The sequence below is a fragment of the Bufo bufo genome, chromosome 9, assembly GCF_905171765.1.
Source record: "Bufo bufo chromosome 9, aBufBuf1.1, whole genome shotgun sequence".
NCBI classification, from domain to species: domain Eukaryota; kingdom Metazoa; phylum Chordata; class Amphibia; order Anura; family Bufonidae; genus Bufo; species Bufo bufo.
Window position 1 is genome coordinate 222816023 of NC_053397.1, and position 25081 is coordinate 222841103.

Genomic DNA, 25081 nt, shown 5'->3' on the forward strand with positions numbered 1-25081 from the left:
TGGTGGCTGCAGGCAGATAGAATTGTATCACGTAACTCTGCGTCTGTGCAGAGGGTTTGGAGCTCTGTATCAGAAAAACAAAACTATAAAAATATATTTTGGACATGAAAATGACCTGATGATAAAAAGTGGAGATTCAGAACAGTATAATATGAACTGGCGGCTGTTTTATGGCAGGGATTTCCCAGGACAATACTCTTTGAAGTGCTCTGATTATATCGGCCTCGTCTGTCATTTAGAGGAAATGTCGTTCTGGACGCCACTTTGGAGCTGTGAGCGATTTCCCGGACTGTAGGTTCCCATCAGCCCTTCCCCCACAGACAGGACGTTCGTCTCTTGGTAGAAGTGACCCTTCATATAAAGTATTATGGGAAGAGACCCCCTTTAGTAGACCCGGTATAGCAGGTTAGCGGACGTCACGTACACATGAGATTTCTATAAAGACTATTGTTAGCGATGATCTCGTGTCCCCGCGGCTACTTCACCTCTTCAGATATAACAGTGGAGGCCGTTATAGTGAACTCCACCTAACCATGTCCTGGTCACACTTCTGATGTGTTGTTACAGTGTATCAGTCCACACAGTGGTAGCACAGCAGAATATCCTGAGTATCCTCCCAGCGCAGGTTTTATAAATGGGCTCTCTCCAGCGCAATTTACCTCTCAAATATTTTGTGATGTTGGGGAAAGAGAAAAATCCCACAATTTCTATACAATGACTTTGTAGCGGAGTGTGCAAGCGGTAAAAACGCAGCAAGAATCCAAAATGATCCGTGAACAGCAGCACGTCGATGGTTACTAATATCTTACTGTAGCGGGGGGAGGGCCACTTTAATAATCCCTCAGTACTGAATGCATGGCGAGCGCGTCCTCTTCTTATGTAACATTTATAATGATCCGATGCATTATATGAACCTGAGCCGATATCTGACGGAGGCCGGGGGCAGGGTGATCTCATTGCTGGCTCTCATCTAGGCGAATGGAAGCGAGACTGTAATACTGTAGACAATGCGCTATATGTGTGGCAGTGCCAGCGGACAATGTTATATTGTGTCACTGCCGGGACCAAAGACAATGCCATGTCTGTAGAGCAGGTGCCAGGAGTCCCCGGTGGGAGATGCGTCACTGGAGGATTATCAGACCCTCGTCCTTCTTACATGGTGGTGGGGCTATTACACAATGTATGCATCTGCTGCCCGGAGCGCCCTCTACAGGTGATAATCTCTATATAGTGAGAGCAGAGAGGAGGCATCTACACTGTATATTATATACAGGTAATGTCCCCCTCCCCCACACTGTAAATTATAAGCATATTAGAGGTTAAAAATGTCCAATGTGAGTTATGACCTCCTTACTAATTCACAGTTGGTGGGTGCACTATTCCTTATAATATACGACTGCTGCAGAACGTCTTTGTTGGTGAGGTCCGGTAAATCACTGGGGTGCCCAGGGCCCACCAGTACAATTTATTCTGGGGGCCACTATACATCTACATACACATACCACCTTTTCACACTGGCAGCAATGAGGGTGGGTTCACACCAGCGTTATGGAGTCCGTTATGGCTTTCCGTTATAAAACGGTTATAACGGAATCCATAAGACGGAAGGAGGGATCCGTTCTTCTGCCCATAGACTTGCATTATGACAGAATGCAAAACGGAAGCCGTTAAAAGGCATTCCGTTGGCTCTCCGTCCTAATAGATGTCTATGGGAAAGCATAACGGATCCGTCTGGGTCCCGTTATGCAAGACAGAAAACAAAGTTCTGTCGACAGGACCCAGACGGATCCGTTATGTTTTCCCATAGACTTCTATTAGGACGGAGCAAAATGGAATCCCTAACGCTAGTGTGAACCCACCCTAAGATACTCAAGATGATTGATTACGGGGGGCTCAACAACTCCTGTGGGCCCGGAGGAAGGACGATACTGGTGGCCTATAGTCACCTGACGCTTCTAAAATAATAAACTGGTGCTGGGGGCCCCTCTATGACAGGGGCCCTCTGGAGGATTCGCCTGTTCTCCTGTGGGCCAGGCCAAGCCTGAACTCGAGAGAAAGAAAGATGCTGAAGACTTCTGTCTACTGAGGTTTAAGGGGGACATTAAAAGAATACACAATAATTGAAGGAAGTGGAAAGATGCCAAGTACCTGAGGCCTTGGCCGGAGTCCAGGAGCGCAGGTGGAGCAGACGGATCACCTGGAATGTTCCTGCCCCTCCTGTCGCTGCAGCCGCAGCCAATCCCGGCCCGGGCCGAGGAGGAAGAGATAGAATTTCCACCTGTGAATAATAAACAAGAGCAGGAATCCTGTAAGACGGGACACGGAGGAGGCGGAGGAGGGGACTCGCTGCGCACCCCGACATGGCAGCAGTGTGGGTGAGTCCGCGGGTTTCTTACACGTATGTAGCACATGTCCTCAGAGGTTTTCGCCATTGCCAGGGCGGGCACCGACCATTGACATTAGGGATATATGCGTCATATTCACACCTGTTCAGCCTACAGGCACACCTACAGTATAGGGCAATAGCTGGTGGGGGCCCAAAGCAGGTGATTTCTGTGAAGTTTGGGTGAAAACTAATAGAGAACAGAGAATATATCTCAGCATATGTAGGCTGGCCATTCAGGAATGGGAAAAGCTGGGTGGGAAGCGCGGTGTCCTGTACGGCTGACTGTAAAGCTGTAAATCCTAAGGAGCGTGCGTCACTGGATCCTCCTCACAGTCATTCCAGATAAGAAGGTGCCGTTCTAAGTCCAGATCTCCGCACGTCTCTGTTCGTTGTACTCAGGGACCGAGGTTCTGATCTTATCTGCAAACCAAACTCCTTCCACGCAAACAGCGAGCTGCGCCCTGATGGCAGAATGGAAGATTTTCATCATTCACGGTTTTATAGGCTATAAAGGTTATCATCATCATCTGATGATGATGATGGTGCTCCCTGTGATCGATGCTCCCGGTCCCGGGAACACAATAAAACTGGGCCCCCAACTTAGTATGTATTAGTGTTGATCGAGCACCAAAGTGCTCGGGTGTTAAGGGGCTCTGGTCGAACACCTCGGGATGTTTGGGGGCTCTGGTCGAACACCTCGGGATGTTAGGGGGCTCTGGTCGAACACCTCGGGATGTTCGGGGGCTCTGGTCGAACACCTCGGGATGTTAGGGGGCTCTGGTCGAACACCTCGGGATGTTAGGGGGCTCTGGTCGAACACCTCGGGATGTTCAGGGGGCTCTGGTCGAACACCTCGGGATGTTAGGGGGCTCTGGTCGAACACCTCGGGATGTTAGGGGGCTCTGGTCGAACACCTCGGGATGTTCGGGGGCTCTGGTCGAACACCTCGGGATGTTCAGGGGGCTCTGGTCGAACACCTCGGGATGTTCGGGGGCTCTGGTCGAACACCTCGGGATGTTAGGGGGCTCTGGTCGAACACCTCGGGATGTTAGGGGGCTCTGGTCGAACACCTCGGGATGTTAGGGGGCTCTGGTCGAACACCTCGGGATGTTAGGGGGCTCTGGTCGAACACCTCGGGATGTTCGGGGGCTCCGGTCGAACACCTCGGGATGTTCGGGGGCTCTGGTCGAACACCTCGGGATGTTAGGGGGCTCTGGTCGAACACCTCGGGATGTAAGGGGGCTCTGGTCGAACACCTCGGGATGTTCGGGGGCTCCGGTCGAACACCTCGGGATGTTAGGGGGCTCTGGTCGAACACCTCGGGATGTTCGGGGGCTCCGGTCGAACACCTCGGGATGTTAGGGGGCTCTGGTCGAACACCTCGGGATGTTCGGGGGCTCCGGTCGAACACCTCGGGATGTTCGGGGGCTCTGGTCGAACACCTCGGGATGTTAGGGGGCTCTGGTCGAACACCTCGGGATGTTAGGGGGCTCTGGTCGAACACCTCGGGATGTTAGGGGGCTCTGGTCGAACACCTCGGGATGTTAGGGGGCTCTGGTCGAACACCTCGGGATGTTCAGGGGGCTCTGGTCGAACACCTCGGGATGTTCGGGGGCTCTGGTCGAACACCTCGGGATGTTAGGGGGCTCTGGTCGAACACCTCGGGATGTAAGGGGGCTCTGGTCGAACACCTCGGGATGTTCGGGGGCTCTGGTCGAACACCTCGGGATGTTAGGGGGCTCTGGTCGAACACCTCGGGATGTTCGGGGGCTCTGGTCGAACACCTTGGGATGTTTGGGGGCTCTGGTCGAACACCTCGGGATGTTAGGGGGCTCTGGTCGAACACCTCGGGATGTTCGGGGGCTCCGGTCGAACACCTCGGGATGTTAGGGGGCTCTGGTCGAACACCTCGGGATGTTCGGGGGCTCTGGTCGAACACCTCGGGATGTTCGGGGGCTCTGGTCGAACACCTCGGGATGTTCGGGGGCTCTGGTCGAACACCTCGGGATGTCAATGGGAGAACCCGAGCATTAAACCAGGCAGGCCCTGCTCTGAAGAGGGGAGAAAAGGTCAGAAATTGATGGAAACACCACTGAAAAGGTTCGGGAACAGCATGGGGAGGATGTCTGGATGCATCTTGGACTCCCAGGTCGCTGCTGGGAACCATGTTGTCCGAGTAGTACGCCACTTTTACAGACTGACAATAAAACGCACAAAACCGAAGATGAAATTAGTGTCGGATCCGGCATTCAAAATACAGCAATGCTGGATCCGTCCTTCCGGTCTGTGCATGCCACCGGAAAGACGGATCCAGCATTTCAGTGCATTTGTAGGACGGATCAGGATCCTGATCAGTTTTACAAATGCCATCAGTTGGCATACGTTTTGACGGATCCGGTAGGCAGTTTCCGGCGACGGAAGTGCCTGCCGGATTCCTCTGCCGCAAGTGTGAAAATACCCTAATAGGCATGTTGATTATGATGGAGGAGGAGGACGAGAAAAGGAAGATTGAACCATATTCCCTTGTTTGTGGGGGAAGGGGTGCAGGGAATACAGTGTATTCAGTACATCATAAACAACACATGTAAAGTGCCTTCATGTTCGGCCGCTTTCCTCTGGTGAAGTAGAGAAGTCAGGGGCAATCCAGGCCTTGTCCATTCTGATAAGAGTCAACCGGTCAGCATTTTCAGTTGACAGGCGGATACGCTTATCAGTTATTATCCCACCAGCAGTACTAAATACCCGCTCTGACAAAACGCTGGCGGCAGGGCAGGCCAGCACCTCCAAGGTGTAGAGCGCCAGTTCGTGCCACGGGTCCAGCTTGGACACCCAGTAGTTGTAAGGCGCAGAGGGATCACTGTGGACGCTGACACGGTCTGCTACGTACTCCTTCACCATCTTCCAAAACTTTTTCCCTCCTTGTGACACTAGGCCGCGCATCAGGGTGAGGGTGCTGGCGGGGTGTCATGATACTGTCCCAGGCCTTGGAGAGTGTTGCGCTGCCTCTGTTGGAACTGCTTGGTTGCCCAAGGTTGTACATAGGAGCAGTATTATAGTAGTTATATTCTTGTGCATAGGAGCAGTATTATAGTAGTTATATTATTGTACATAGGAGCAGTATTATAGTAGTTATATTCTTGTACATAGGACGCAGTATTATAGTAGTTATATTCTTGTACATAGGAGGCAGTATTATAGTAGTTATATTCTTGTACATAGGAGCAGTATTATAGTAGTTATATTCTTGTACATAGGAGGCAGTATTATAGTAGTTATATTCTTGTACATAGGAGGCAGTATTATAGTAGTTATATTCTTGTACATAGAAGGCAGTATTATAGCAGTTATATTCTTGTACATAGGAGGCAGTATTATAGTAGTTATATTCTTGTACATAGGAGGCAGTATTATAGTAGTTATATTCTTGTACATAGGAGCAGTATTATAGTAGTTATATTCTTGTACATAGGAGCAGTATTATAGTAGTTATATTCTTGTACATAGGAGGCAGTATTATAGTAGTTATATTCTTGTACATAGGAGACAGTATTATAGTAGTTATATTCTTGTACATAGGAGCAGTATTATAGTAGTTATAGTCTTGTACATAGGAGGCAGTATTATAGTAGTTATATTCTTGTACATAGGAGACAGTATTATAGTAGTTATATTCTTGTACATAGGAGCAGTATTATAGTAGTTATAGTCTTGTACATAGGAGCAGTATTATAGTAATTATATTCTTATACATAGGAGGCAGTATTATAGTAATTATATTCTTGTACATAGGAGCAGTATTATAGTAGTTATATTCTTGTACATAGGAGACAGTATTATAGTAGTTATATTCTTGTACATAGGAGCAGTATTATAGTAGTTATATTCTTGTACATAGGAGGCAGTATTATAGTAGATATATTCTTGTACATAGGAGCAGTATTATAGTAGTTATATTCTCGTACATAGGAGGCAGTATTATAGTAGATATATCCTTGTACATAGGAGCAGTATTATAGTAGTTATATTCTTGTACATAGGAGCAGTATTATAGTAGTTATATTCTTGTATATAGGAGCAGTATTATAGTAGTTATATTCTTGTACATAGGAGCAGTATTATAGTAGTCATATCCTTGTACATAGGAGCAGTATTATAGTAGTTATATTGTTGTACATAGGAGCAGTATTATAGTAGTTATATTCTTGTACATAGGAGCAGTATTATAGTAGTTATATTCTTGTACATAGGAGGCAGTATTATCGTAGTTATATTCCTGTACATAGGAGCAGTATTATAGTAGCTATATTCTTGTACATAGGAGCAGTATTATAGTAGTTATAGTCTTGTACATATGAGCAGTATTATAGTAGTTATATTCTTGTACATAGGAGCAGTATTATAGTAGTTATATTCTTGTACATAGGAGCAGTATTATAGTAGTTATAGTCTTGTACATATGAGCAGTATTATAGTAGTTATATTCCTGTACATAGGAGCAGTATTATAGTAGTTATATTCTTGTACATAGGAGCAGTATTATAGTAGTTATATTCTTGTACATAGGAGCAGTATTATAGTAGTTATATTCTTAACCATATTTCTTTTTATTGAGGTAAGAAAACAAGGCCACACGCCCACACAAGACAACTGTTTCATAACATTAAGAGTCACAATAGTTATCCAGCATACAAGTCATGTGTAAACAATACCAGCTATTATCATCTTCATCAAAAACATACATCAAAAGAAACGAAAAGAAGGAAGGAAAAAGGGAAGGAGAAGTGAGGGGATCCTGCTCTATCATGTGAAATTCCTGTGTGATTTCCACGGGGACCATAGCTTTAGGAAACAATGGCGAGAGTTTGTTTCCCAATGTGCCAGTTCCTCAAAGCGGTCGATTTGATCTACCTTGTCCGTCCACATATCGAGATTTGGAGGGGAATCGGTTTTCCACAAAAAGGGGACTAGTAGTCTAGCTGCTGTAATCAGCATTGTAGGGAGATTATTTTTGGCCGGGGTTATCGTGCTATTAGGGCACCATAGTAAGATAAGTTTAGCATCTAGTACGACTTTGGTTTTGCAAACACTATTAATCATTGATTCTACCAATTTCCAAAACGGTTGAATCTTATGGCAGAGCCACCAGATATGTGATAGTGAACCGGTTTCTATGCCACATCTCCAGCACACCTCAGGTACCTCAGGGTTAAGTTTGTGCAAGAATTCAGGAGTTTTGTACCATCTACTTAGTAGCTTAAAAGAATTCTCCTGAACTCTCACACAACGACCAAAGCCGTGAGAATGAGCCAAAACAAAGGCTCTCTCTGGTTCCGTCAGGGTCATAGAAAGCTCTCGCTCCCATGAAGTCAAATACCCAAGTTCTGGTGGTAAGAAGGAAAGCATTTCTTTATACATCTGGGATAATGGCCTAAGAGGAGGCCTAGGAGCCAGGACTTTCTTCTCAAGCCAAGAGGGGGAGCTGCTACTAGCAAAGGTTCCAACGCATAATTTGGTATCTCTCTTAAAATCTGCCAAGTGGAAAAAGGGAGCTGTCTTGATTTCGGGGCGATCCAATATTAAATCCCACTGCAAACTACCGTCTGGGAGAAGGACATCCCGCAGGAACAAGCCAGCGAGCCTAGACCAAATCCCAGAGGGGTTTAACACAGAAGGATGAATATAGCTCTGTAATAGTTTAAGAGGCATACAGGGGTTAGGGAAGCTAAACTGCTGGGATTTGACCATTTTAGACCATTCTACTAGCATTCCTTTCCAAACCGGGGATGAGGCGTAATGGTTAGCTGAAAAGGGCCTAACACCCCATAGAGTGAGCTGATCCTGGTTGGTGAGTAATACAGATTCGAGCCGTGAGCAAAGGGAGTTAGATTTACATGTTAGGGTGGATACACATCTGCATAACTGAACAGCAGTGTAATATGACTTTACATCAGGCATCCCAAAGCCTCCAAATTTCTTATCTCTTGTGAGAACAGAATATGCAATGCGTGGAGACTTACCATTCCAGAGAAAGCGCGTGAACACTCGGCGGACCTCTGAAAAGTATGAGTTTGGCAACCATATAGGTATGGCTTGTAGCAAATAAAGAAATTTGGGGAGAATGAAAGTTTTTAGATAGTTTTTCCTCCCTATCCATGAAACAAAAGGGAGTTTCAGATTCAGTAAGTGAGTGCGAACCTCTTGCAGGAGTGGAGCATAGTTAAGGGATGCTAGGTCTAGAATATTGGCCGAAACATGTGTTCCTAAAAACGTAATGTCTCTGGAGGCCCAGGTAAATGGAGTGGAACGTTTTAGAGTCTAGACTGTTGACTACAGATTGGGGGCAAGAAATATTAAGTGCCATGGATTTCCCATAATTTATTTTGAAGTTGGATACAAATCCGAAGTCCTCAAAAGTATTCAGCAACTTGGGCAAGGCTTCCGCAGGGTTAGAGGTCATGACTAAAAGGTCATCCGCGAATGCTGCAGTAACATGGGTTTGTGGGCCAATCTGGAGGCCTCTAATAACAGGGTCTGATCTAATTTTACACAGAAGGGTTTCCATGACCAGTACAAATAGTGCCGGGGAGAGGGGGCACCCCTGTCTTGTCCCGTTGGTGATGCGAAATGGTGGGGATAATGCTCCATTAACTTTGACCATGGCAGAGGGGGCCGAATAAAGGGTGTTGACAGCACTTATAAACTGGTCCGGGAAGCCAAACTTCGACAGGGTCCGCGACATAAAGAGCCAGCTGACCCTGTCGAAGGCTTTTTCCGCATCCGTGCTCACTAGAACTAAAGGCCTAGAGGATCTCTTGGCCCAATTCACTAGGTGTAGAAGCCGCACCGTGTTTTCCGACCCCTGTCTGCCATGGACAAAACCTACTTGTTCCTCATGCACAATGTCAGGGAGAACATCCTGAAGCCTGGTAGCCAGAATTTTCGCCCACCACTTCACATCATTATTAAGTAGAGATATTGGCCTATAGTTACTGCAGCATGTTGGATCCTTGTTTTCCTTATGGAGGACAGTAATGTGCGCCATTAAGGAATGAGGAGCAAGAGACCCCCCTGTCAGAAGGTAGTTGCACAAGTTCCTGAAACGTGGGATTAACACATCCTGAAAGGATTTATAGTATGCAATGGAAAATCCATCAGGGCCCGGGCTTTTACCCGATGGGATAGACATAAGGACCTTGCGAACCTCTGAATCGGAAATAGGTTTAGTCAGGAGGGAAGTTTTTGATGGGGATACAGAGGGAAGGTCTAGAGACTGCAAGAATTTATCAGTGGCCTCGGATAAATCTCCAGGGGTAGTCCCATTAGGGGGTGGCAAATTATATAAGGCCTCATAGAAGGTACAAAACGCCTTAGCGACATCTGGGGTGGACTTATGTATTTTGCCCTTGGAGTCTTTAATAGAGGAAACAAAGGAGTCAGAGAACTGCTTCTTGGCAATTGCCGACATCAGTCTGTTTCCTCTATCCCCATGAGCATAGGCCTTGAATCGGGAACGAAGTACCAACTTTGCTGAGGTGACATTCAATAAATTTTTTAGTTTTGTTCTGGCTTCAGTTAGTTCTGCTAGGGTGCTTATAGCCCGAGATTCCTTGTGGGAAGATTCTAGACGAGATATGGTCGCCAATAAGGCGTCTAGGGCTAGTGTCCTTTGTTTTTTCACAAAGGCTCCCAAAGCTATGAGTTCCCCCCTTAGGACCACCTTATGGGATTCCCATAGTATAGTAGGAGAAGGAGGTGAATCTGGGGTGTCATTAAGTGTGAAAAATTCAGATATTGAGGCCTTAAGCTTGTCTGCGTGTCTAGGGTCTAGAATCAGGGTATCATTGAGACGCCATAAGCGCTCCTTTCTCTGCGGGCTAGACAGGGAAAAATTTACAATGACAGGGGCATGGTCGGATAATGTTATATTACCTATCCGGGCTCCAGAGACATTACGCATATGTGAACTGGACAGGAAAATGTAATCCAATCTGTGGAAAGATAGTTTGGCATGTGAGTAAAAAGTATAATCTCGGCCATTGGGGTTTAGGGCCCGCCAGATATCTAATACTTTAAGTTTTTTCAGGGAAATTTTCAATCTTTTCAGGAGCCTATAAGATACAGAAGGTCTGCCCGCCGAGGTGTCCACCGCTGGCTCCAGAGCCACATTGAAGTCGCCCCCCAGTACTAATAAGCCCTCTGAGAAGGAGGATAACGCAGCAAGGGTCTGAACGAGCCATGGTACTTGGCCTTTATTGGGAGCGTACAAGTTAGCAAAGGTCACTGGAGATTCACCCAATAAACCCTTTACAAAAATGTATCTGCCCTCTGGGTCTGCTGAGATAGCCGAGTGTTTAAAGGGGAGGCATTTATTAATAGCAATACTAACCCCCCTACTGGTGGAATCGTGAGTACTGTGAAACCACTGGACAAATTTCTTAGGGGGAAGCTTAGGAATCTTGCCCGTTCTGAAATGGGTCTCTTGCAAAAAGGCCACCGAGACCTTATCTTTCAGAAGGAGAGATAGAGTTTGAGACCTTTTACATGGCTCGTTCAGCCCGTGCGCGTTTAGTGAGGCGACCACTATAGAAGACATTTCTGAATACATTCAGGTGAGTAAATGCATAATACAACCATGGAAGTATGAAAGAGCACATAGATGATATGAGCAGGAGAAGGGAAAAAAGGTAAGGGAAGTACAAAAGAACAAAAAATGAACAAGGGAACATTAAACATGTCAAGTTGACCAGTGAGTAATTCAGACATGACACCCGTCTGAGGAAGGTTGGTACTCTACCTATCACCAGCCAAGACAGAGTTGGACTGGCGAGGGGGCAAGTAAAGCACCTGTGGTCTGAACAGAAGAGACCAAAACAAAAAAGTGTCCAGCATCTTAATCCGTCCGGACATCACCCTGCAATGAGGAGCAGGATGCGTTATCCTAGAGGTAGCGTCCCGTAGCAGCAATAATACGGTACAGGACCGTTAAAACATAACATTAAGCCCAACTAAGAGATAGGCCATAAAAATAAAAACTCTAAGAATGCAGAAAACCTTTAAAGTGTAGAGAGGCTAAGTCCGCCTTTAGTAACCTGAGTAACAGAGGTGAACAACAGTCATCTCCTATTCTGGGGAGGTAACAATATCAGCAAGGTATGCTTACAAGCACCTCTAATCAGGTGGGATCTCCATCCATCCTACCGCGTCGCAAACGATCCGGTTTGCCTGCGGACGCCGTCTGCCATGCGGTCACACGAGGTGGTGCGGGAAGGGCGCCATCTTGGTCAGCTGGTAACCATGAGGGGATCTCCATCGGAGGAACATCCAGGGACCGCCAAACAGAATCCAGGTCAGCAGGAGAGCGTACGGTGAGTAGCTTACCATTCCTGGAAATCGCCAACCCAAAGGGGTATAACCAGCGGAATGGGGTCAAGGTTTTCCTCAGGATATCCAGGAGAGGCCTGAGAAGGCGCCGCTTGGCCAGGGTGGATGGGGCGATGTCTTGCAACATCTGAATCGGGGTATTTTCGTACTCCAGTACCTCCATTTCTCTTTGGCTTTTAAGGATGGCTGCGGTATCAACGTAGCTCAATAAGCCACAGATTACATCACGTGGCGGTTCTTGCGGTTTAGGCCTAGGGCGCAGCGCCCTGTGTATGCGCTCCACCACGATTCCCGCCGCTCTGTCAGGATCCAGCAGCTTAGAGAACAATTCCCGTGCCACTGTCGGTAAGGCCTCCGCTGCAAACGACTCAGGTAGGCCGCGGATGCGGATATTGCGCCGGCGGCTGCGGTTTTCTTGGTCTTCCAATTTCAGGAAGGCATCGTTTAGCAAGGCCTTGTGAGACGCCAGCACCTCCGACGCTTTACTCTCATATGTCATGATGGCCTCCTGAGTGGCTTCTAACGCCACCACTCTCTGCCCCAGATGCTTCATGTCGTCCTTGATATCAGACAGGTCTTGTTTTAAGGGCCAGAGGGCCGATTCAAGGACCCGGCGCAGGGTTCGCTCTGAGAGAGGTGGGTCTCTGGGTCTCTTGTCCGAGACATCGGAGCCGCTGCCTGCGTCTGACAATTCCCCGGCGTCAGAGTCCTGTGCAGCAGACGTCGCCATATTGGGGCCTTTCTGCGCCGTGAACCTCAACGTTTTCCGGAGAAACTTCTCCATCTCTGGCTGTTTGGAGCGCAGTGGGGTGGACTCTGAGCTTCCTCTGTTCTTTTCTCTGCCAGGTTTCCCCATAATCAGGCAAATTATGAGCTTTTATAGGGCAAATGGGCCGGAATGCTGGAGGAGCTCAAGCTCGTGCGGCCATTCAGCAGCGTGGCTCGGCTCTGCCCCGTATAGTAGTTATATTCTTGTACATAGGAGGCAGTATTATAGTAGTTATATTCTTGTACATAGGAGCAGTATTATAGTAGTTATATTATTGTACATAGGAGGCAGTATTATAGTAGTTATATTCTTGTACATAGGAGCAGTATTATAGTAGTTATATTCTTGTACATAGGAGCAGTATTATAGTAGTTATATTCTTGTACATAGGAGCTTAACAGTTTAACTCTATGCTTTCTGTTGTTTCTGCTGTGTCATTGAGCTTACCTCACATTATATAATGAATCGTAAAGGCATAATATATTTTCTGCTTCTGTGAACACAATATATATATAACAGTTATATGACATCCAAAACATGAAGTCACTGTAAATAACTCTGCTTTCGTCTTTAACACATAAACATAGGAACTGTATTAAGGCTATTGGCAGGTTTAGCTGTATACACATATAAGCTATATTAGCAACCTAGGACAGGTCTTAGCTGGCCAGCTACACTTGTCGGTCCTGTCTGTGGTTGTCAGGTACACAGCAAAGATCAGAGCAGATTGGTGACAACTTCCCCCATGTGTACCGCCGGACACCATCATTACCCCCTGTATACTGTATATAGGACATGTACAACCGCAGGGGAGCTTGTGTCTAAAATAAGAACAGTGAGGACCCCTCATGTAGATGGACCCTATAGCACTGTTATGGAGGATTCTTATGCTGTATTATGTGTGCAGTGTATGGCAAGTGTAGACGTCACTGTATAGCAGTATTATATGTGCACTGTATGGCAGGTGTAGACATCACTGTATAGCAGTATTATGTGTGCAGTGTATGGCAGGTGTAGACATCACTGTATGGAAGTATTATGTGTGCAGTGTATGGCAGGTGTAGACATCACTGTATGGAAGTATTATGTGTGCACTGTATGGCAGGTGTAGACATCACTGTATAGCAGTATTATGTGTGCAGTGTATGGCAGGTGTAGACATCACTTTATAGCAGTATTATATGTGCACTGTATGGCAGGTGTAGACATCACTGTATAGCAGTATTATGTGTGCAGTGTATGGCAGGTGTAGGCGTCACTGTATAGCAGTATTATGTGTGCAGTGTATGGCAGGTGTAGGCGTCACTGTATAGCAGTATTATGTGTACAGTGTATGGCAGGTGTAGGCGTCACTGTATAGCAGTATTATGTGTGCAGTGTATGGCAGGTGTAGACATCACTGTATAGCAGTATTATGTGTGCAGTGTATGGCAGGTGTAGACATCACTGTATAGCAATATTATGTGTGCAGTGTATGGCAGGTGTAGGCGTCACTGTATAGCAGTATTATGTGTGCAGTGTATGGCAGGTGTAGGCGTCACTGTATAGCAGTATTATGTGTACAGTGTATGGCAGGTGTAGGCATCACTGTATAGCAGTATTATGTGTGCAGTGTATGGCAGGTGTAGACATCACTGTATAGCAGTATTATATGTGCACTGTATGGCAGGTGTAGGCATCACTGTATAGCAGTATTATGTGTGCAGTGTATGGCAGGTGTAGACATCACTGTATGGAAGTATTATGTGTGCACTCTATAGCACTATTTAGAGGGTTTTGCAGCATTATTATGCACTGCATGGTAGTTTGCAGTGCTCACTGTATTATTTCTGGTGATAATGGCGCCTTTCAGGGAGTTGGATATATCAGGCTGTAAATGAGCGGTCAGCTTTTGAAGTTTATTTTGGAAGCAAGAAACATGGGCAATCATAAGGATCTGAGCTAGAGATGAGCGAATCCATCTGTCTGGTCAGCAGGTTTTCACCTGTGGGGGCTTTCCCTGCAGGTGAAGAAGAGCCCACCTGCCGCAAGATTGACAAGGCTGGACACTTAGCAAAGAGCTGACAACATTCTCCTGCGCAGATGCTGCTCCAAAGCTGGCAGAAAGTTGTCAGAGCCGGGCTAAATGTCCAGCCCCATCAATCTCGTGTTACAATCGATTCGCTCATCTCTAATCGGAGCGACTGTGATAAGCGGCAAATTGTGATGTGTAAACGACCGGCTCAGAGCAGCTCCGGAACAGCCGGTCCTGTGGGGTGTTCCCGGGATACATGTGGACGGCCAGGAACTATGGGGGGACACAATATATCATGTGGATGTGACCCGTACACCTACCTGAAGGTTATACACACAAGTGCCCCCCTTCATGGCAGCGGTGCCCCCTAATGGCAGTATAATGCCCTGCAATAACTGCAAATATATATCTATAAATCCACTGCAAAAACTGTCCAAGGATGAGGACCATAAGAAAGAGGTGAAGGAGAAGACTTGTCTCCAACTTCCAATCTCAATCCATCATATGAAGGATCCAAGGAGGCCACAACGAGCAGCTTCCAGGATCTGATAGAACAGGATGCAGACAACAGTGCCACAGTGTAGTAGTGATCCAGTGCAGAGATCCAGTACCATAGTGTATTAGTGATCCAGTGTGGAGATCCAGTGCCATAGTGTATTAGTGATCCATTGTGGAGATCCAGTGCCATAGTGTATTAGTGATCCAGTGTGGAGATCCAGTGCCATAGTGTATTAGTGAGGCATCCTGTACCACAGTGTAGTAGGGATCCAGTATGGAGATCCAGTGCCATAGTGTAATAGTGATCCATTGTTGAGATCAAGTACCATAGTGTAGAAGTGATCCAGTGCAGAGATCCAGTGCCATAGTGTAGTAGTGATCCAGTATGGGGATCCAGTACCATAATGTAGTAGTGATCCAGTGCGGAAATCCAGTCCCATAGTGTAGTAGTGATCCAGTATGGAGATCCAGTACCATAGGGTAGTAGTGATCAGGTGCAGAGATCCAGTGCCACAGTGTAGTAGTGATGCAATGCAGGATTCCAGTACCATAGTGTAGAAGTGATCCAGTGCAGAGATCCAGTGCCACAGTGTAGTAGTGATGCAATGCAGGGATCCAGTACCATAGTGTAGTAGTGATCCAGTATGGGGATCCAGTACCATAATGTAGTAGTGATCCAGTATGGAGATCCAGTACCATAGGGTAGTAGTGATCAGGTGCAGAGATCCAGTGCCACCGTGTGGTAGTGATGCAATGCAGGATTCCAGTACCATAGTGCAGCAGTTATCCAGTGTGGGGATCCAGGGTGTAGACCCAGTACCATAGTATAGTAGTGATCCAGTGTTATAGTGTAGTAGTGATCCAGTGTTATAGTGTAGTAGTGATCTAGTGTGTGGGGATCCAGTCACCTGCAGGGATCTACATTAGATCACTGAAACTGTTTATTTGTCACATGCTGAATAATCACATTGCGATCTCAGTGTTTTTCTGCTGTGACCCCTTAATGACTGATCAAGGGACCCTTGTCTTGGGGCCCCTGTAACCTACGACATAAATCTGACGTGCAAATAAGCGGCGCCAATGTCCCTGGCGCCTCCTGCTCTCCATGACTACATTACAGGTGAAACTCCAAAAATTTGAATATCGTGCAAAGTTCATTTATTTCAGTAATGCAACTTTAAAGGTAAAACTAACATATGAGACTCATTACAGGCAAAGCGAGATATTTCAAGCCTTTGTTATAATTTGGATGATTTTGGCTTACAGCTTAGGAAACCCCAAAGTCACAATCTCAGAAAATTAGAATATTACATGAAATCAATAATAAAAGGATGTTAAATAGAAAAATGTAGGACCTCTGAAAAGTCTAATCATGCCTATGTGCTCAGTACTTGGTTCGGGCCCCTCAGTGCGGCGTGGCCTGGACGCTATCAGCCTGTGGCCCTGCTGAGGTGTTATGGAGACCAGGATGCTTCAGCCTTCAGCTCTTCTGCATTGTTCGGTCTCATGTCTCTCATCTCTCTCTCGGCGATGCCCCATAGATTCTCTATGGAGTTCAGGTCAGGCGAGTTTGCTGGCCAACCAAGCACAGTGATACCACGGTCAATGAACCAGGTTTTGGCACTTTTGGCAGTGTGGGCAGGTACCAAGTCCTGCTGGAAAATGAAGTCACCATCTCCATAAAGCTCGTCTGCAGAAGGAAGCATGAAGTGCTCCAGAATCTCCTGGTAGACGGCTGCGTTACTCTGGACTTAATGAAGCACAGTGGACCAACACCAGCAGATGACATGGCTCCCCAAATCAACACCGACTGTGGAAACTTCACACTGGACTTCAAGCATCTTGCATGGTGTGCCTCTCCATTCTTCCTCCAGACTCTGGGTCCTTGGTTTCCAAATGAGATGCAAAAGTTGCTCCCATCAGAACAGAGGACTTTGGACACAACAGAGCAGTTCTTCTTTTTCTTTAGCCCGGGTAAGACGCCTCTGACGTAGTTTGTTGTTCAGGAGAGGCTTGCCAAGAGGAATACGACATCTGAAGCCCATGTCCGTCTGTGTGTGGTGGCTCTTGATGCACTAACTCCAGCCTCAGTCCACTCCTTGTGAAAGTCCTTTTCCTGACAATCCTCTCCAGGCTGCGGTCGTCCCTGCTGCTTGGGCACCTTTGTCTTCCACACTTGTCCTTTCCACATAACTTTCTATTAATGTGCTTTGATACAGCACTTTGGGAACATCCAACTTCTTTTGCAATTACCTTTTGAGGCTTTCTCTCCTTATGGAGGTGTCAATGATGGTTTTCTGCACAACTGTCCGGTCAGCAGTCTGTCCCGTGATTGTGATTCCTACTGAACCCGACTGAGAGACAATGTAAGGCTCCATTCACACGTCCGTGGTGTGTTGCGGACCCGCAAATTGCGGATCTGCAACACACCTGCCCGGCACCCCTATAGAAATGCCTATTCTTGTCCGCCGCTGTGGACAAGAATAGGACATGTTCTATCTTTTGCGGAGCTGCGGACCCGAAGATCAGGGTCGCACTCCGTCCCCATAGAGAATGAATGGGTCCACACCCATTCCGCAAAATTGCGGAACAGATGCGGACCCATTTGCGGATGTGTGAATGGAGCCTAAAGGCTCAGGAACCCTCTGCAGGTGTTAGGGGTTAATTGGCTGACTAGAGGGTGACACTGTGAGCCGAGGATATTGAACCTTTTCACAATATTCTAATTTTCTGAGATTGTGACTTTGGGGTTTCATAAGCTGTAAGTCATAGTCATCCAAATTATAACAAATAAAGGCTTGAAATATCTCACTCTGCCTGTAATGAGTCTCATATATTAGCTTCACCTTTTAAGTTGCATTACTGAAATAAATGAACTTTGCACAATATTAAAAATTTTTGACTTTCACCCTTCTGCAGTATTTCCACCGATGATACAACAGCAAAGTTTATAACTGGTGATATGATGAGGCCGCCATTAGCACCCATCCTACTGTGTCAGGCTGTGGCAGGTGAAGGGTTACAGGCGGCTCCTACTGTGTCAGGCTGTGGCAGGTGAAGGGTTACAGTCGGCTCCTCCTGTGTCAGGCTGTGGCAGGTGAAGGGTTACAGTCGGCTCCTACTGTGGCAGGTGAAGGGTTACAGGCGGCTCCTCCTGTGTCAGGCTGTGGCAGGTGAAGGGTTACAGGCGGCTCCTTTGCCAGGCTGTGGCAGGTGAAGGGTTACAAGTGGCTCCTCCTGTGTCAGGCTGTGGCAGGTGAAGGGTTACAGGCGGCTCCTCTTTCAGGCTGTGGCAGGTGAAGGGTTACAGGCGGCTCCTCCTGTGTCAGGCTGTGGCAGGTGAAGGGTTACAGGCGGCTCCTCCTGTGTCAGGGTGTGGCAGGTGAAGGGTTACAGTTGTTTCTCCTCTGTCAGGCTGTGGCAGGTGAAGGGTTACAGGCAGCTCCTCCTGTGTGAGGCTGTGGCAGGTGAAGGGTTACAGGCGGCTCCTCCTCTGTCAGGCAGTGGCAGGTGAAGGGTTACAGGCGGCTCCTCCTCTGTCAGGCAGTGGCAGGTGAAGGGTTACAGGCGTCTCCTCCTGTGTCAGGCTGTGGCAGGTGAAGGGTTACAGGAGGCTCCTACTGTGTCAGGCTGTGGCAGGTGAAGGGTTACAGGCGGCTCCTCCTGTGTCAGGCTGTGGCAGGTGAAGGGTTACAATTGTTTCTCCTCTGTCAGGCTGTGGCAGGTGAAGGGTTACAGGCAGCTCCTCTGTCAGGCTGTGGCAGGTGAAGGGTTACAGGCGGCTCCTCCTGTGTCAGGCTGTGGCAGGTGAAGGGTTACAGGCGGCTCCTCCTGTGTCAGGGTGTGGCAGGTGAAGGGTTACAGGCGGCTCCTCCTGTGTCAGGCTGTGGCAGGTGAAGGGTTACAGGCGGCTCCTCCTGTGTCAGGCTGTGGCAGGTGAAGGGTTACAAGTGGCTCCTCCTGTGTCAGGCTGTGGCAGGTGAAGGGTTACAAGTGGCTCCTCCTGTGTCAGGCTGTGGCAGGTGAAGGGTTACAGGCGGCTCCTCCTGTGTCAGGCTGTGGCAGGTGAAGGGTTACAGGCGGCTCCTCCTCTGTCAGGCAGAGTAACTTGGTGACAGGGACAGCAGTGAGTGCCAGGAGTCACAATGAGAGGAGCCATCATGTCAGTGCTGCACCTCGCAGCCCCCGCCTGCCCCCTGCAGCCTCACAATGCACTGAGCCACTCTGTGCCTCATGCCTCATTCTCTAATGCAAGCTCGGACTGTAGGAAGGTAAGTCCAAGGAGGAACCTGCGAAGAGGCATCAAGAACTGTCACAAGTGTCCCCATCGCCTCTTCACGCACAGCCTGACAGTATGTATGTTATAATTTATGGAACAGGTGTGTGTATGTATACGGTTTATATGTACCAGTCTATGTATATTATACCGTATGTATATACCGGTCTGTGTATATTATACAGTATGTATATACTGGTCTGTGTATATTATACTGTATGAATTGTATCGGTCTGTGTATATTATACTGTATGTACAGTATGTACCGGTCTATGTATATTATGCCGTATGTATTGTCCAGTCTGTGTATATTATACTGTATGTATGTACCGGTCTGTGTATATTATACTGTATATATGTACCGGTCTGTGTATATTATACTGTATGTATGTACCGGTCTGTGTATATTATACTGTATGTACAGTATGTACCGGTCTGTGTATATTATACTGTATGTATATAACGGTCTGTGTATATTATACCGTATGTATGTATCGGACTATGTATATTATACTGTATGTATGTACCGGTCTATGTATATTATACCGTATGTACCGGTCTGTGTATTTTATACTGTATGTACAGTATGTACCGGTCTGTGTATATTATACTGTATGAATTGTATCGGTCTGTGTATATTATACTGTATGTACAGTATGTACCGGTCTATGTATATTATGCCGTATGTATTGTCCAGTCTGTGTATATTATACTGTATGTATGTACCGGTCTGTGTATATTATACTGTATATATGTACCGGTCTGTGTATATTATACTGTATGTATGTACCGGTCTGTGTATATTATACTGTATGTACAGTATGTACCGGTCTGTGTATATTATACTGTATGTATATAACGGTCTGTGTATATTATACCGTATGTATGTATCGGACTATGTATATTATACTGTATGTATGTACCGGTCTATGTATATTATACCGTATGTACCGGTCTGTGTATTTTATACTGTATGTACAGTATGTACCGGTCTGTGTATATTATACTGTATGAATTGTATCGGTCTGTGTATATTATACTGTATGTACAGTATGTACCGGTCTATGTATATTATACCGTATGTATTGTCCAGTCTGTGTATATTATACTGTATGTACAGTATGTACCGGTCTGTGTATATTATACTGTATGTATGTACCGGTCTATGTATATTATACCGTATGTATGTACCGGTCTGTGTATATTATACTGTATGTACAGTATGTACCGGTCTGTGTATATTATACTGTATGTACAGTATGTACCGGTCTGTGTATATTATACTGTATGTACAGTATGTACCGGTCTATGTATATTATACTGTATGTATGTACCGGTCTGTGTATATTATACTGTCGTACCTCTCTATGTGTACATTGTTTGCTGTGGTGCACTGTTTGGCTTAGTGTCATCTTCTGCACCATGAAAAGCATGGTATGATGACATTTCCTGATGGAGGGCATGAAGGCCCAGTTTTTGCCCCCATCAGGTAGACGAGGGTCTGTAGATACGTTCGGCACACCGTGTATACAGTCTTTTCCCTCTGGGATCTGTCACATAGATGGTTTATACTCTGGAGCCCGTTCTTGGGGCCCCGTGGTTTGTCCCTCATCAGATACTGATTCATTAATCTTTCATCTTTTAGGTGACACGTCACTGTGAAGACTGAGAGACTCCAATTCTGGTCATCAAAGAAGACGGCGCGGTTCTTATAATTAGTAGGAAGGAACTTCTGCTCCATGTGACGTTGATGCTCATAAATGAGACGTCTTGCGCTCCTTTGTCTTCCTGTCATTGTGTCCCTCTGCCGGGTCTCCACTACAACCTCTGGCCTCCACTGAGTCTTCTGGAGCCTTCACCATGACATATCTTGCATCTCTAAGGTCCTTGACCTGTGCTCCATAATCTTCTCACCAATCACCATCCTCTTCTTCATCATGGCTGCAAACCTGGAGGACAATCCTTGAGATTCTGCTCTTACTTTAGGAGTGTTCTTGGTTTCCTCAGTTTGTTCCTCTGCTGTAATCATGTCATCCATTGATGAGTTGCCGCCACCAAGGGCTTCACCCAACCAAGGACAGATCCAGAGTGATGCCCTGGAGGAGCACACAGAACTGTGGTGGTTTAGAGAGCCGGTCAAGTCCATATTATGCTACTGTTTCTCGGTGCTCCTGATTTTAGCCTGTGGAATCGGTGGGATTGTGCTTCTCTCCACCACCACCAGTCGATCAGGAGAGTGGAGACTTGCCGTCGGGGCCACCCTTTGTATACTTGCTCTGTTGGTTTTACTGAAGCAACTTCTGAGCTCAGCTATCCAGGACATGCAATGTCTGACCAGGAGGGAGCACATCAACATGCTGAAGAGTGGAGGGTTGTCAGACATGCTGGTTTTCATCATAAGCTCCATTATTATCCTTGTGTGTGGGGTTGCCCTACTTCTTCTTTCCGTTACTGGAGAGACTCCAGGCTTCCCGCCTTTCCTAGTCACCATGCACAATGTGGGGGTGGCGTTGGTCGTTGTGGGATGCCTTATCCTCCTTGGTGTCCTTGTATTCACTATACTGGTGTTTTGCAGATCTTGTGTTCCTAGTCGCTTTCATCCCCGTAATATCGGGGTGTTCTCCATCTCTGGCCAGTTACATCAACGGCAGAACACCACCTCAAGTTTGGCCAACCTCCTCTAAGCCTGTCCCATGCCAAAGAGACAAATGGAGTTGAGCTCTTCTGAATTTTACCAAATGGTGTGGATCTGAGCTAAAATTGTCATGGTTAGAGTATGATGGTGTCATGAGGAGGTTATGATATGGTCATGATGAGGACATGATGAGATCTTGACGTTATGCTGGGGACATGACAGGGTCATAATGATGTCAAGTAGGGGTCATGATAGATCCCTGATGACATCATAATGAGGACATGTTAGGGTCATGATGATTTCATGCTGAGAACAGATTAGGGATGTTAAAACAGTTGGATGGAGGACAGACTTCTAGTGGCCTCCATTCAATAATCCATCCTTGATCCAAGCACGTTTACTTGAAGTGGGAACGCGGCCTTTGTACCCGACACAAAACCCATTTGCTTTCTATTGACAGGACGGAGAACACAGATGTTCCCCGGACACATCTAGAAATCCTGTAGCTCCCTCTGATGTTCCCCACCAGGAATGTGCTCATAAAATATTACCAGAATTGCAAGTAACTGGAAATACTGATCACAAGTGATATCCTCCAGTTACTTCCAAAGTGAAATCACACATGCCGCTGGTCCCTATCCGAATCTGACAGTCATGTGACCTAATAGCTGCGTTATAGCCTTGTAACTATCACTTCAGCTCCCACCATGCACTGCTCTCTGCTAGCAGGAAACCAGAAGAATTCTTACTGCTGCTTCGGATGGGACTGGAGTAGAACACATGCCGTAACTCCAGACTAGTAAAGCAAAGTATATAAAGAGTACACTGGAAAAGGTAAAATGACAGGTTTGGTTACAAGCGTCCTTGATTGTCACTGCCGGGATGTGTGGGGTCCTTGACCCTTCTTCTCCACTGCATCATTCACATGAAGTCACAATGGGGACACTGAGAGCAAAGAAAGCCGATTGTCCTGTGCAGAGTGCATGCTGGGAACTGCTGGAGATACAATGTAACAAAAACAGACAAAGGTTTTCCTTTGTTCATTCTATGATTAGGATTCGTGAGGTGAAACCTGATCAACCCCCCAAAATTCACATGCCATGTATGGCTGGCCTCTTCTGTAGCAGAAGACCCTTTTGGGCTCCTCAGGTACTAGGGCCCAGAAATGACTGCAGACTATTGCACAGGACAGTACCTGAAGGTGCCACATCTTGCAGAGAAAAATGCAGAAATATGCAATATGTCTATTTTCTAATCCAGATCTTTCGGGACGCGGCTCAAGGCCGTATTAAGGTCTTAGGTGTCTCCCAAGCATCAAAAATGTTCTACTTTTTTCGCCTTTGAATGGCGTGGGGCTTATTGGGAGGGACGTGGCCTCCTACAGCCCAACATGTTTGCTATAATGTATGTCAGAAACTGGCATAAAATATGGTATATGTCAAATCTACACGGACGGCCAGAAGATGCGCCAGTTTTTTTAAGAAACCCGTACCTTGAAATAAATGTGATGCATGGTACTCTAGCGCACTTATGATTAAGGCCGCTGTATGAAATGCAGTCTTTATAAATTCTCCCCCCCCCCCCCCCCCAAAAAAAAAACACTCAGCAAACTCCCCCCCAATCATTAATCTGAGGGATCCTGGCAGTATGTAATATACTATTCCCCTGCAGCTCCACCACAGGAGAAATGAAGGATTGCATGGTGTCCACTAAAATCAATGGACGTGCTGGGTCCTCCAGAGGGAGAGGCACTCTGTTGCCCCTCTCTTCTCCAACTAACTGACAGAGAGCTAAAACTGTTACCCCAAAGGGGTATTTAAAAAAAAAAGGTTTCTAAAACCAACCCCTATATAACAACAAGCATGGTGAAGAACCCCATTAATGGAGGCCCTTGGCTAGGACCGAGCTGTGGCCCCTGTGCGGCATAAGAGGACGGCAGGAATATGAATGGTAAATGAAAGGTATATGTTGTGGTTCAGTAACGTTCTGATCACTGTATAATTCTGGTCTGCTTGGTGACCACACGGTATCCTAGTCAGTGCCCCTCCACCGCCAGGGATGACATTGTCTGTCTCTTGGTGTCACACATCAGCTGATGACATGTATACACTACAGCCAGCCCCCCCCCCCCCCCTACACAAAGCTAGCGGAGTGCAGTTTGTCATGATATTGGAGTGATCTAAAGTTGCATTGTGTCTTTTACTCCAGTCACAACCAGAGCTGCATTCAGAATTCTGCTGCCTTAGGCCTCTTGCACACGAACATATTTTCATTCCGTGTCCGTTTCAGGTTTTTTTTTTGGATCGTATACGGAACCATTAATTTCAATGGGCCCGCAAAAAAAAAACAGAAGGTACTCCGTGTGCATTCCGTTTCCGTCTGTCCGTATTTCCGTTTCGCAAAAAAATAGAACATGTCCTATTATTGTCCGCATTACCGACAAGGATAGGATGTTCTATTAGGGGCCAGCTGTTCCGTACCACAAAATACGGAATGCACACGGACGTCTTCCGTATTTTTTGCAGATCCGTTTTTTGCGAACTGCAAAATACATACGGTCGTGTGCATGAGGACTTATCCTGTAAGAGCTTGAGCTGCAGGCTGTCAAATCTCTCCACTGCCCCCTGCTGGTTTAGTCATTATGCAAGCGCACGCTCTGCTGTGGTGCATTGTGGGAGGTGCAGCGCTTACATCAGACACATATAGAGTGAAGTGCATTGTAGGCGCTATCCGGGCTGAGCGCCCATATTTTATTTATGTAGGAAGGAAAGATAAGGGGCTGCCAGATATCACGGGTGCTGCTTATCCCTGGGCTGATGGAAAGTCTGAATAGATAAGATCCCGACCAACCCAGGTGATCCCTGATAGAGAAACTCACCGCCTCAGCAAACAAGCATTTAATTATTGGTAGATCTGATGAAAATGGTGGGATCTGCAAAAAAAACAAACTAATTGTCTATTAAATGCGCATGCAGGAGCAGAGTTCTGTATGCAGCTCTCAAAATGATATTATAGCAGAACTGAGAATGCAGCTCTGGAGGTGACTGGAGTAGAATTTGCACACTAGAGTTCAACATCTCCGATAGGCTGCTCCCTGCCAGAGATGTCTGGATCCGGCATTC

At 46.6% G+C, this 25081-nt stretch overlaps 1 protein-coding gene across 3 annotated transcripts; it reads left to right on the top strand.

The window, feature by feature from the left end:
- Window positions 1–2300: 2300 nt before the first annotated feature.
- On the top strand, window positions 2301–24280 carry TMEM125 (transmembrane protein 125). 3 transcript variants are annotated; one of them, XM_040407829.1, is made up of 2 exons: window positions 2301–2375; window positions 20970–24280. In XM_040407829.1, the coding sequence occupies exon 2, from the start codon at window positions 21352–21354 to the stop codon at window positions 22006–22008; it is 657 nt and encodes a 218-aa protein (XP_040263763.1). In that variant the 5' UTR covers window positions 2301–2375; window positions 20970–21351; the 3' UTR covers window positions 22009–24280. The 3 variants fall into 3 exon arrangements, with proteins under 3 accessions (XP_040263763.1, XP_040263764.1, XP_040263765.1); XM_040407830.1 differs by lacking the exon at window positions 2301–2375 and adding an exon at window positions 19117–19319; XM_040407831.1 differs by lacking the exon at window positions 2301–2375 and adding an exon at window positions 19347–19400.
- Window positions 24281–25081: the final 801 nt, after the last annotated feature.

What these genes read in the sequence shown, in the direction of transcription:
- TMEM125 (XM_040407829.1), top strand. Translation starts at nt 21,352, where the DNA reads ATGTCATCCATTGATGAGTTGCCGCCACCAAGGGCTTCACCCAACCAA.